This window comes from Trachinotus anak, unplaced genomic scaffold (assembly GCF_046630095.1).
Source record: "Trachinotus anak isolate AG129_WGS33_773 ecotype Australia unplaced genomic scaffold, CSIRO_AGI_Tana_v1 ptg000018l, whole genome shotgun sequence".
Taxonomy (NCBI): Eukaryota; Metazoa; Chordata; class Actinopteri; order Carangiformes; family Carangidae; genus Trachinotus; species Trachinotus anak.
The window spans coordinates 9,373,796-9,387,515 of NW_027273869.1; the positions used below are offsets into that span (position 1 = coordinate 9,373,796).

The 13,720-nt window shown below is 41.5% G+C and overlaps 1 protein-coding gene across 2 annotated transcripts; it reads right to left on the reverse strand.

The window, feature by feature from the left end:
* Positions 1-1,706: 1,706 nt before the first annotated feature.
* Positions 1,707-12,137, reverse strand: tmem168a (transmembrane protein 168a). 2 transcript variants are annotated; one of them, XM_071502351.1, is made up of 6 exons: positions 11,986-12,137; positions 10,464-11,433; positions 9,962-10,237; positions 7,926-8,068; positions 5,350-5,627; positions 1,707-3,494 (listed from the first exon to the last, which is right to left on the reverse strand). In XM_071502351.1, exons 2-6 carry the CDS (start codon positions 11,295-11,297, stop codon positions 2,944-2,946), a joined length of 2,082 nt encoding a protein of 693 aa, XP_071358452.1. In that variant the 5' UTR covers positions 11,298-11,433; positions 11,986-12,137; the 3' UTR covers positions 1,707-2,943. The 2 variants fall into 2 exon arrangements, with proteins under 2 accessions (XP_071358452.1, XP_071358453.1); XM_071502352.1 differs by lacking the exon at positions 11,986-12,137 and adding an exon at positions 11,761-11,961.
* Between the last annotated feature and the right edge of the window lie 1,583 nt (positions 12,138-13,720).

Consider the following 13,720-nt stretch of genomic DNA (forward strand, 5'->3'; position numbering starts at 1 on the left):
TTAAAGAGCAGCCTGAGAGCTGGGAGATTTTGGCAGCCGCTTCCAAATGATTGTCTGCATAGTAGGGAGTGTCGCACGGTTAAACAGCCACTAAATGCATCCTCAGCCCTTGTAATTTGAGATAATGGCTTTGACATTTCAATGTCGGACCTACTGCGAGCCACAGCAAGCAGGCCTCTTGAAAAGCAGGGCAAAAAAAAAAAAAAAAAAAGTTGGAGTGGTGATGCTGCTGAATCTGTGATCTCTCATCCCATTACTCCTTCTCTTCTCAGAGAAGAAGAGAAAAGGGGACATTCAGCATTTATGCATGTGTCTTGTTCTAGTACATTTAGCTTAAAATGGATACCTGCTGGATGTCACTGAGCCTGCGGGAGTGAAGGAGGATGCCTCGGCTAGAAAAGCTCCTTTCAGCTTTAAAATCATTGAAAGCAAATGATTACTTATCAGATCATATCTTCCCTGCAGAGTTCAAACGCCCTTTCAGATAATAATGAATACCAAATGGTTAAACATGAAACAATTGGCTCAAAACATACAGTGGTTTCAGGAAGTTAGAATTGTATTCAAGAAAAGCCATAAAATTGCCACCCCCACTGCGCCTCCGGAGGGATTGGAATAAACAGTAAAAGAAAACAGTTGCATTTGCTTCCCTGGTCTCTGTGCTAAGGTGCAACGTGAGCTATAAAAGCCCATTTATTTCCCCAAATAAATTGCAGGCGAGCATCAGGCACATCACTTTGCCTGTATTAGAAGGTAACGCCCCATGACAGGCTGTAATTACCCAGAGACGAGAGACTCAGCTGAAGAGAAACAGGAACAGCGAGAGACAGTACAGATCTGTGTTGATGTGTTTGAGTATGTGTGTGGCGAGCTCTGACTCAGCACATCCACATGGGCCTCAGAGGCGGCTGGCTCTTTTATTACCTAATCCAGTTTAGGAGATGAATCCGGCCCATAATCTAATATTCTCATAAATGATTCCCGCCATATACATGAATCCCTGACCTTAGCTATAACCACAGCCTGCAGACTGCAGCAATGAAAACACCCACACAAGACAGCATTCATACTTGTCTTTTTTCCACTAATTGCCACTGTGAATGCTCAACTTATTGCTCATATCTGCTTAATGGTTCGATGTTTACAGCACCTAAGCACTAAGTTCAAAGCGGTGAAAAGGTTGCTCTGGTTCATGCCACACTTTTCTTCCCTTCTATCCTCGTTGTGTGTTATGGATGAAAGCTGATATGAAACGTTGCTTCTAATGCCAGCTTTCATCTTTCAAACATCTCCCTGAACCTTGCTCCATGCCTAATAGTGCCCTTCAGGTAGTGGCCAGGCTACAGCCCTGCTCTCTGAGACCAGCAAAATACCCAGCAGCGCCTTGGACACCTGTCCAACCGGGCACTGGGGCAAACAGAGGTGAAAGCTCAGTGAGCAAATTCCTCAGAGATACTGTGTCATGTATTGTTTCATTTTTCTCCCACTCACAATCCTAATATTTGCCAGGCAATCCTAGAGTTTCAACAGAGCTGAGTCTGTATTTACTCAGTGTCTGTAAAGCCAGCCATGTTAAATGAGCCTGTCCGATAGTCTCACACCATGTCTGACTCTCTCTTCTATTCCCATCTATTGTTTTTATTTCCATTTAATCAAACCCTTATGTATTTGTATTCTCTTCATGCATGTTTTATACATCAGACAGAAATGTTTAATCAGTTTATTATCCAAGTTTAATTCTGAAATTTTAAGTCATAAATCAGGTGAGGTACATGGGAAATTACATATGGAAAATACCACTTGACCTCACTTAACACATCACAGTGAAACACACTATTTAAGGCAGCAATCCACTCCAGAGTTTAGGGGTGTGTTTAAGGGAGAGATCAAATACAGCCAATAGAGTAGGAAATAAAAGGATGAGTTCAGTGCAGGAATAAAAAAGCACTTGGAACTTCCTGATTTGTTGCTTTGCATGACAAGCCACTGTTTCATAGCATGGCACAGACAGCAGCCAGGAAATTTGAATGTACTGTGTTTGTATGGTGGAGGGCCAATGTCTGGTGATCACATACTGTCTCAAAGCCAATGCATCTCTTTTTGTTCAGTGCAGAAATACATGGATATTCAAACAAAGTGATAGGGAAAGGATGTCACAGCGAGAGTGGCAGGTCAGCCTCACGGTTTGACTTTCCTGTAACCATAAGGTCTGAGTTCAGCCCCACAACAGGCATTTTGTCCATCCTGTTGAAAGGCTTTAGGAAGACACTGAGCTGCTCCCGCCTCACAGTTACAGTTAAGACTGTCTGGTAAATCCTCTGAATATAAATAAGAGGCAAGGCAAGGCAATATATATATACATATGTATATGTACACACACAGTGGCGTCCACAAGTCTGACACCACTTTCCTGTTCACCTGAAAGAGAAAATAATTAGGCAACTATTTTAAAGAGGACCCCAAATCCACCTTGAAGGCACTTCAAAGGCAATATTATTATAAAATGGCATGTTGTAACAAAAGAAAGAAATAATCCAAAGAAGTAATGATGCAAAAACAGGACTCAAAAACATCTAACATGTCAACAAAAATGCACAACTTGGTCTTTTTTAACTCCCATTATGAAACCATAATACACTGTAATTGTGGTATTGTATTTTTGAGCTCACCTTATATAGCATGCAACAGGTTATTTTATTTGGCTTCTCATTGTCTCGTTCAGGGGTTCAAATATGAACTTCTGTATCACATCAAGTAAATAGTATGCAAACATAAATTTGTGAGGAATGACTGAACACCAAATTTTCTACTGTTTACACTCTTTGGGTAAAATCTGTGTGAGTAAGACTATTTTTTTCCTTTATATAAACACCTTGCTCCCAACACTCTCCCAACTGTTAAAACTGCCAGAGTCAAAATGAACATTACACCTTCCCATGTTACCTATGAATGCACTAGTTTAATGCCCTGCCCAGTGTCCAGTACAGCAGGTGGGAACCAAGCTAGTTTACACCTCCTGAAGCAGCGTAGACACACGCTACAAAACCAGAACAGGTTAAGACCACAGCACCAGTTGGACAGGTGCACCATGGGGTATGTAGCCTTGGGAAAGTGGGTCTTCCAGTGCTTGGCAACATCACTTCCAGTGGGCAGGTGAAGTGTGTAGTCGCTCCAGTGCTTGGAGACACCATAGACAGCCGTCACTGTCCTCCCCCTTTCTGACCACTGGGTGTTGCTTTCTGGGTTGCAGTTGAACTCCACCCATTCAGAAGTGAAGTCCCCTAAGAGAGGGATGTCTCCAGCCTCTGGATCAACCCTGGTGGCAGACAGCTCGGCCCCCTGCACGGCAATGTAGATCCCCTCCACCCTGCGCACCTCCTTCACCCAGGGGAGGGAGTTCTCGGTGTCCAGGACGAGGATGAGACGGGAGCAGTGGCTGGAGTTCTTCTCCCTCCACAACTCCAGTAGGTGGGCCAGGTGGAGACTCTCACCTCCTGCAGCAGAGGAGGTTAGGTGGTGAGATGGAGAAGATAGAGAGGGATGGAGAAAATGTTGGGGAGCAGATTGAAAAAGAAGAGAAAAGGATGGAAGTTAATGATTTAACAGTTTTATCATCAGTCACTCACTTCTGTTTTTTTGTAAACTAAAGGTAATTTTACTTACTACATATACCATGTGTCAGTGTCATTTACATTCAAATACATTTCCAAACTTTTTTGAGGGGATGTGTAGTGGCGGTTTTAGAGCTGCTATTGGTTCAATGTCATGTTCAAGCACATTTGAAGAGGACTCATGGCTGCTGATGGAGACAGTGGCTTCTCAGGGATCAAACCTGACAACTTTCACTTGCGGGACTGTCTGTCTGTGTAACAACTGTCATCATAACCGCACACAGACACATAAACCGCACAAAGATGCTATTTTCCAGATGGCAGACTCAAAGCACAAAGATAAGAGCTGCACTGCCTCGCCAACAGATGTACTAAATTATTTCTGTTACCTCAATATCATTATTTATTGTAGGAAAGTGCTAGGTACGTAAATTAGAACTGAGGAGAAAAAATAACTTCTGCTGCTGGCCACAGAACAACTTTATGAAGGACTGGTTTATATTTGGACGGGAAACTGGGCATCCTCCACATTCCTAAAAATCTACAACAAGTGAATTTAGAGATGTATTACTGCAGCAATTTGCAGAACCAACCAAAGTACTTCTTTCATGGATCCCTGTATAATTTAGCACTGGACAACTCTCCAACATAAAGGCTGTGTAACTGTAAGAATCAGAGGAAAAACAATGCACTTCCCAATCTGGATTTCTGCCAAAACAGCCCCCACTTTTTCAAAAAAAGTGTAGAATTATCCACTGAAAACCGACAGAAAGTGTCCCTTCAGGATGGTGAAACAGGGAAGTGATTATCTTTTCAATGGGGATTTTTTTTTCTGTTTGGAGCAGCACGCACAGATAATGTGTCAAGTAATCTCTGAATAGAAGAGCGGGAGATGACACGGTGTTAACCTGCTGTGATTCTCATTTCTGTTGAGGGGAATGCTCGTGTCACAGCAGACAGTCTGCAACTTTAACAGAATTGTCTCTACTGGAAGCGAACTTGTGTGACGAGCCCTGCGCACCAATTTTAACTCTTTTTGCTTCATTGTCTGATCTATAAATCAAATCAGCCTTCGACTGACTGAGGGGAGAGGAAAATGAAAAGAATGGAAATCAGACTGTAATGCAAATGCAGTTTGCAAGGAGAATGCCATCCCTAATGCAATCCAACACAACAGCTCTGTGGTAAATACTACTTTTGTGTTCAATTTTTGTTGTAGTCATCTCTGAATCAACTCCTTGGTAAACACTGACTGCTCTGCCTGTTTGCAAACTAGTTTTCTTGCACTCTCAATAGTAATATGTAATGATCAGGTGTTGCAATATGTGAACATACTGTGTATTCCAATCAAATCATGATCACTCTGTTTTTTTTCCAGAGTAGACGAGCTACAATCTTTCCAACTGCAGAAGTATCTCCTACAGGTACCCCTGGCTGGGAATTGCTGAAATAATAATCGAACTCTACTGGTGGTAAGAATGTAATTTGAATGAACAGAATGATAACCACACAGTGGTATTGGAGTCAAATGAAAAATATCAGTGTCAACTGATATAAGCATGAAAATGACTGGTATAAGTTTAAGAATGTATCCCTAATACATCCACAGAAATAAAAAGAATGACTGAGTAACAGAGGGCATTTAACTTTGAGGACACAATTTTCCAGGAAATTCTAAGATGAAGCAAAAATGACATTTAAAAAAATATTAATACTTATGTGGATGTGTGACTCTCACCTGCTAGAGCCCACGCCCCAGTCCCTTTGTGTGTGTGCCCACTGTAGAAAATCAGATAGGTGTCATGACGGGGCCCGTCTGCAGTACGACGCTCCAGAAAGTCGCGCAGCTTGGTCTGCACGGCCTCCAGGGTAACGCCGCTGGTGGAGTAGTCGCAGCCGAACGTCTGGATCATGTGGTGGGAGAAGAGGCGCTGCACGCTGTTCAGCATACTTGTAGAGCGCTGGTTCAACTGCTGCACCTGCTCAGGTGGTAAGAGTATGGGCTGGCCATCAGCGCTGGACAGAGGAGACAGAGAGAGATGGGAGGATGTGAGGAAGAAATGAACTTTTTGTAACTACTCTGAGAAAGATTCAAGTTAGGTGGCTTGTCAGAGACAGGGGAGGTAGAGAGAGACGGGGCGTGATCAAATGAGAGATGAATGAGTGAGAAGCTGATAGATTGACACACCGGGGTGGAGTAGCTGTCTGCATCGCCAGGGAGAGAGGAGACAGAGAGGAGATGGAGGGAATGGGAGTGGTGGATCACTGCTGCACCAAATGACATTAGCCTCAGGGATGTGAGGGGAGTCAAGAATGAAAGAGAAGTAAGAAAATGGCAAAAAAAAAAAAAAAAGGAGAAGGTGTAGAGAGGAAAAGTGAGCAAGATGACAAGAACTGGGAGTGGGAACTGAGGTTAAAGATAGTTGAGGGCAAAGTGACTCTTTTAATTGTGTGTGGATCCATGTGGCTCAGAGCCCACACACACACACACACACACACACACACACACACACACACACACACACACACACACACACACACAGTCAAGGCTAGCAGCTATTCAGTGCAGCTATACATATTCTCTCTGTCTCTGGACTTGATGTCATTCATGGCCAAGCAGATGACAAAGACATACTTCACTCTTATGGCAACTGCATTACTCAGCCATCATACTCTGCCCTCTGCCCCTGTTATCACCTTCAACCTCACCTTCACAAGGACAGCTGAAAGTTTATCTAAAGTGGATGAGATAGGATTGATTTTCTGGCCTGTGGACAGATAAGTAGTTGTTATTTGTTGACAGCCAAAGCAGAAGTATTCCTCAGGCGTGCGATGTGATCAGCGTTATTGATGTTGACACTACCTGTGTTAAGCTGGCTTTCCATTTTAGACTCTTTTCTGCTCTTTTGTTGAATGAAATTAACAGTTGTCTTTGTATTCTGAAGCAAAGACAACAACATTTTCAGCATAAAGTAAACCGCTGCTATAAAGATGTGCTACACTTGGTCAGAAAATGACATGCTGCAACCTCTGCATGGCTCGGCAAGCTCACTGTTCACCTAAACCCATCTAATCTTTTCAGATCTCATGGTGCCCAGGGGAGTGAACGCTTGTAGTTTGAGATTCAGACCACATCTTCCCCTGTTACACTCTTTCTTTCATCCTTAAAAAAATCCTGTCCTTTTCTACAACAGATCTCTCAAAGCTCCACCCCTCCCTCTCCTCTTTTACAATTCCTCCCCTTCCTTTGCTCTGTCTGTCCCTTTTGGCTTTTACCACCACCCTCCCTGTTACGCTGTTTACAACCTCAGTCCACTCCTTGTGTTTTCCTCCCCTTGTCTCACCCTCCCTGGTTTACCCAGGGTGCCTCTCCTTCTCACCCCCATCTCTCTAATCTCCCTGTGGGGTTCTCGTCATTGTGAAAACATGATCTGCAGCCATCAAACAGCCGATTATACACTGCTGCATTCTCATCATGCTCTCAGTTCTCCCCATGGACCCTGCACATACGGCCTCGCATACAGAGCCTCCGCTGCTCCAACAGGACATGGGCTTGCATCCAAAATCACCTGAGGAGTTAAGCACTAGTAAGGCTAGCATCCACTCTGAATGCTTAATGCTAACCATCAGCAAAAAGGTTGAATATATAGAGTGTGGTCATATATGTATATACACACCTTCAAAAAATCTCCAGAGACTGGATTTCCTTGACAGTGGAGGGGTTCTAGAAAATGTAAACACTAACTTATAACTGATGGTTGGCTCCTGCTGTACAGGAGGAGGGGGAGACGTGTCGGCATCATCAAAACTAACTAGATTATTTCAAAAAACGCTTGGCCAACTGAAAGGCTACTGGGAGAGCAGCAGCTACTGGCTAACTTTTGCAGCCTGAACAACTTAGTATGCTGTGGAGGGAGCACAGGAATGATCCCTTAAGGGCCCATACATTAGCGGCATGTTTATGCATAGTTATTGCCCTATTTATCCAGTTGGTTTTGTGTTAACTGAGGCGGGAGTTGGAATCAGTGATCACAACACTTACCAAAAAATAAATAAAAAGGCTTAAATTTATACCCTTGTCAGCTTCTCAAATGTTGACATGTTTTGTTTTTTTTGTTGTTTTTATTCTTCTTTTAACATTTTGGTTTTGCTTTTTTTGAGTGAATGAACAATAAATGTATAAGTTAAAAAAAAAAAAAACATCAACAGATGCCATGAATAATCAAAATAGTCAGTCTGATTCAAGAGTGTCATTTTGTCTATGTTAGTCTGTATGCATCTCTATATTTCTCTCTCTCTCTCTGTCTCTCTCACCTGCAGTAAGCAGTTGGTATGACCAGGGCATAGCCGACACAGGTTCCCCCCAGGCAGCTGCCCAACTCGTGGAACAAGCCATGGGCCAGAGACTCCAGAGGCAGCACCACCAGCAGAGCGCTGAGAAAGAGACCGTTGGAGGGCTGCAAAAAGCCAAAGAATCAGAGTCACTTTCGTTCACCACTTACAGCTTGTACCAGAGCAATCAGAGCCAGTTAATTGGTGGTGACACTTTGCAAGATGGTTATACAATACGGGAACTGACACAGTGTTATTATTGCAGGACAAAACATGACAGGACCTAACTAAATGGAGACACAATGCACTGTATGACAGCAGACTAAAAATATATCACAAGCATCCATTAAAACCGTATAATTACTGCTGTGTATGAGCCTGTACTTTCTGAGTCTGTACAATAAAACAATTATAATTTTGTCGTCTTGTCATCTACTTTAATTTTCTTTACTTAAAATTGTAACATTTAAATGTCATCCACCAAAATACAAAATTCAATTCTTGGACATACACTAATATACACACAGATACACAATACAATGTAGTAGCATTAAGCAGATGTTATGCTGTTAGGCCTTAAGTGGAATCAATTTCTTGAGTCACTGTGACAGTATGCAACGCAGTTTAGCATCCTGAAAAGCCACTTTGATTTCATAGCATGGCACTGTATCCGAGAATGCAAATCAATACCTGCATGGTTAAGTGGAGTCACACTTGAGTTTGCAGAATATATTGAAGTGCCTGGGAGATGCCTGAGAAAACTGTGTTACACTTTTTCACTGAACTTTTATGAAGTTGGATACCCCTTAAATGTATAAACTACATTCTCTGATGTCTGAATATAGTATTGTGAGCAGATGAAGTGCACTGTAGTGTAAGGAAGGACTTTACAATATAATGCAATCCAGTCGTGTTTCTCACAGGTGGAGAGCTGATTTGCAGTAGTTGACCCCAAGCTTTGGGAGTTGTGGAGTTTACTCATGAGCCCCTGTGCACTTCGCAGCACTGCATTCACAAGCTGACTTCTGATTAGGGAAGACACTTCTATACAATTGAACAAAACCACTATTCTGCTTTTCAGTCAATCCATACTTGGAAATGGATTTTCATGCAGGCTTTTGAAAAGAAGATGTAATACATACAAAATAAAAAATAATGTACTTGTGTTAAATCTGTTTGGGTGGATATTCCATATGAACTCAATGAAAAGCAGCGAATCCAATGTAACACCACAGACTATCATCTTCAACATTTGCATAGCGTTGAATCATCACATCTCTAAATATTCGAAGGCTGTATTTATTGCTAAGGTTGCATTAGACTGTACAAACATTGCCGTTATTTTGTGTGTGCATGTGTATATGAGTTATGTGGATTTAAGTAGTAGACCATACTGTATTTCAACAAAGTGGGCATTAAAAAAAACTGCTTTAAATCATCTAAAACCTCACACAACAAAAGCGAAACTGTAACTTTCTCATATGTGAACGCCAACAGCTTACTCTTTCTCAGGCAAATTTGCAACTGACATCGACAGTGTGCAGATCTCAAATTAGGACTCAGGCCCATGAGACTCTTACAAGGTAAACGTCTAATAAGGCTAAATAAGTTATTGCTGCTCTTTATGCAAGTAGATAGGGATATTAAAGTGCTAATTAAATTGGTTCCGCATGAGAACAGAAGTGCCTTGCCTTGGGGAGCAACTACCAACTACACACTGCCACTAGCATTTTTCTGCAGAGTTTATAACATGGGTGTATTATGTGTTTATAGAGGTCTTGTCACGCAACTCAAAATGCAAAAACCATAAGAAGAGGAATTACAGAAGTCTTCCCACGATGTATGTCGGAAATGTGACTATGTTCATTGCATCACAAATATTAGAAAAATTTATAAAATACTTTAAAAAAAAATCTTTATATGATTTCAAACGTAGCTATGCTGTTTTCTGATGATGATGTTATTTCTGATATGAGTCTGATATAAGTAGTAGTAGTAATCTCTCTACTGTCTCCTACCTGCCAGGACACAGCCCCCAGTATGATTGTTGACAGCAAACTAAAGAACACCAGTCGTTCAGAAATGAGGCAGAAGTGTCGGATACCCCTGGAAGCCATGACTTGGTCCAGACTTCGGCTACTGGAACGCTGGGCCCGCCATGCATTCTGACACTCACTGAGCTTGGTGTGAAACCCCCAGATTGTGATCAGCAGAATTATGTGGCAGATAGACCAGAAAAGGCCAAACAGGCAGAAGCCTGGGATCACCAGGTACCACAACTCCAAGTGTCCCAGCTATAAAAACAAGAGAAAAGTGTCAGTAAACAAAGCTTTAAAATGTGTAAACTAGCTATACAAAATCATGTATCATTATTTGAAAAACATGTTTCATTTGGACTTAAAGGTCTAAGAAATTATTGATTTTCAAGAGCTCCTCATTCTTTGGCAAGTCACACAAACATCCAATGGCTCACATAATAGAAATGTCAATTTTCTGACATGACAATTATGCAGAGTGTACCTTTAGGGCAGCCAGGACAAAGAAGGCCAGCTCAGTCATACTCAGAGGCAGCAGGGACAGCCTCCTCCACACCTTCCCCAGAGAGAGCACTGGCATCCAGCGGCCAATGGGCCCCAGCCCACTGAAGTACACATCCAAAACAGGTTCACACAGTAAGCTGCCCAGGTAGCAGCCTAAGGCATAAGGGTTGGCTGTGATGCCTAAGGCCTGGAAAAACATAAGAGACGTAACCAAGGCAAAACAGACCAGGTTGGGCAAAGCCAGGAGGGATTTCATCCTTAGGTCCACAATGAGTGCTCCCAGGGCCACTACCAGGCCTATTATGGCCACTGACTTGTGAAGAAGCATGGTGGTGCTGGCAATGCCAAATCCCAGGAGTTCCAGCAGCTCGGTTGATGTTAACAAAGTGGATTTGTAACAAATGGAACTGCATATTCGCTCAGTTATAGCCCATACCGTTTTCATGATTACACTGGCTAGGAGGAGATAGTTGGCAACCAGTTCTGTGACATTTGAATCCAAGGCGGGGCTGTTGAGGAAGCACAGAAGACCAAGCAGAAAGCCAAACCACAAATGGAACAAACTGAGACTGGCTTTCTCCATAGCAAAGTAGTAATGAAGAATACTGGCTATCCCCAGGACAAAGAGGCCCAGGATGAAGATGACCAGAATCATTGGTTCATCTGTCACCTCCCAGCGTACATACATGCCAACGCATACTGCCACAAGGAGGTTGATGCTGGACAGGTAACCCAGGCAACGCACTGACGTAAATATGTCCATCTCCTTGGGTCCATCGACTGTCAGCTCCTCTTCCTCTTCCTCCCGAGCCATGGCTGATTTAATAACAACTTATCCAAATGTTTTTGAAGTCTCTGACAGACAATTTCCTCCAGTCACCTTCTCTAGACAGGCACAGGTTTGCAAATGGAGGACTACGCCTCTTGATGACATTGTGCAAAATCAACCCCTGTGAACAATTCAAACAGCAGTGTTACTCAAGTTAATAAGATGTCACTATATCTTTCTGTCAGGCAAGCCAAACTTATACAATTTAGTTACGCATATTGTGTCCAGACAAACTGGGAAACTCTCATTAAACAATGTTAGATTTCCTCTTACGTTAAATTTACGTTATTGACGTATTCCTGACCTTATAAATGACTTACTGGAGGATACAAGGAATGCTATATATGCTATAGTATGATTTGCTAGGCTTGGTAATAAATATATGGGTAACTCAAATAGATTAAGAGCAAAACAATCAAGAAAATGTATCTGCGAACAAAAGCCTCACCACATAAACAAAATAAAACTGCGGCCCAGCTTTCTGTTTCTGACGATGTGGCACTGTAGCCGGGAAGTTTGCTGACTTTTCGTTCAGTTAGCTAACTCGCTAGTCAACGTTTTAATATTGTCTCTAACTGTCAAAAAAAGAAGTAGCAGTCCTTGCACAAATGTCAAAGTGAGCACTGTAAAACATAACTGCAGGTTATGTTTTTAATGCCAAAATATTGCTTACATTTTGTTTGTTTAGATGACAGCCGCTCTGCTTCCGGATTCACAACTACGGCAGCTTGCGAGTGTCAAACCGAGCAAGCCTTCGCTTTTACAGGCACGAAAAATCGATCTGCTATATCATCATGTACATCTGACAGAAGACACCCAAAAAAGCGTAAGCTCGACCCAACAGTAAAAAAAAAAAAATTATCCAGTTTTTTAAAATGATGGATAGGATGTGGTGAACGTTTCTACGTGGGGAAAAAAATATAAGCTATATAATCAAAGAATGGTGAATGTATTTGCAAGCTAAATTTTATCTGGAAGTGTGAATATTAACAATATAGAAAGAGGGACCTTGGTATAATGTAAAATAAATACAGTACACTTACAATTGACCTGGAAGTAACACCTGAATGCAATGCATCTGTTAACAATGTTATTAATTACACCTGTGCTTCTTCTGCTGTGACATGTATGAGACACATAACACACAAAAACAAACAAACAAAAATTTAAACTAGAAAATAGTCTAGAGGCAATTATTTTTTCAACATTGTTGATTTTGATTATGATTTTGCAAGACATGATTTTTTTTGAGGAAATATAATAATAACAACAACATTTCATACCTGCATGCCAGCTGTTCGGTTACAATAGTAGTCTGTCTGCACTACTGATGTTATCTGTTAAAATTATACTAACTATAATATAATATAATATAATATAATATAATTACACAGTTATAGTTATTAATATTATGAAAAAAAATCACCATATTATAAGCGACATTTGAATAGCTCTAAAATTGTCTGTAAAATTTCCACAATACTAAAACTCCTGTTTGTGAATGTTGTACATATCTGGCTATTCATACCAATGAAAAACCTTTTACTTGCTCCAATCCTGCAACTTGCACCACAAAAGTCTCTGTATCATGGGCTTTGTAGACCAAGATAAACCCATTGGCCTCTAGGATAAGAAGCCTATTTACTGCATTAGTGAGGAGAAGCTCACTAAAAGGTTTATTTAGGATTTTCTACAGATGCAGTGTGATAAATGTAGCGATCAGGGGAACATCAAGAAGCAGGCTTACTCAATACCTTTAGGGGATTCTAAAGCAACCCAATGCATGCATTTGTGTGCATTTTTTATGCATGTTTTTTTTCAGAATGTGTGTGTGTGAGTGTGTGTGTGTGTGTGGTGCTTTGATCAGATGTTGACATTAGGCACAACTGGGAACATACAGTGCTTTAGCCCCCTCAACTGCTTATGCACAGAACCCTCTTTTCATACAGTGTTTATTGCTGAGAGTAAGATGTAAATGTGCAATCATCTGTTTGTCCAGAGCAATAATCTTTGAAATTTAATTGACCAGAAAATGAACTGAAATCCATTTTGAATTGAGGATCCTCACTGAATAATGCTCATGCTGCTATAGAGTATTGTTTTTTGACCAACAGAAAATGGTTTTCCATCAAAGAGTGAGAGCTCATGCACAGCAGATGAAGAGCAGTGGTGTTGCGCACAAGCAGAGCAGCAATTTCACTGTGTTAAATCTGATTATTCCTCTGCCTGTGTCTGTTATGAAATGTTTCTTCCAAAGAAATGGGTAGAGAACACCATATATCACAGTGATATTCAAGTGGTGCAGTGCTATCAGATCAGAGGATCAGAAATTTGACTTGCACCTTTGCATGAATGAAACCAACTACTCTCGCCTCACATTATTGTGAGCAGAAAGTAGTTAAAATGTT

What these genes read in the sequence shown, in the direction of transcription:
- tmem168a (XM_071502351.1), bottom strand. Translation starts at nt 11,297, where the DNA reads ATGGCTCGGGAGGAAGAGGAAGAGGAGCTGACAGTCGATGGACCCAAG. An exon ending in TGGGGGCTGTGTCCTGGCAG is followed by an intron (nt 8,069 to 9,961) that starts GTAGGAGACAGT and finishes GGCTTTTTGCAG; the next exon opens with CCCTCCAACGGTCTCTTTCT. An exon ending in ATACCAACTGCTTACTGCAG is followed by an intron (nt 5,628 to 7,925) that starts GTGAGAGAGACA and finishes TCCTCTGTCCAG; the next exon opens with CGCTGATGGCCAGCCCATAC.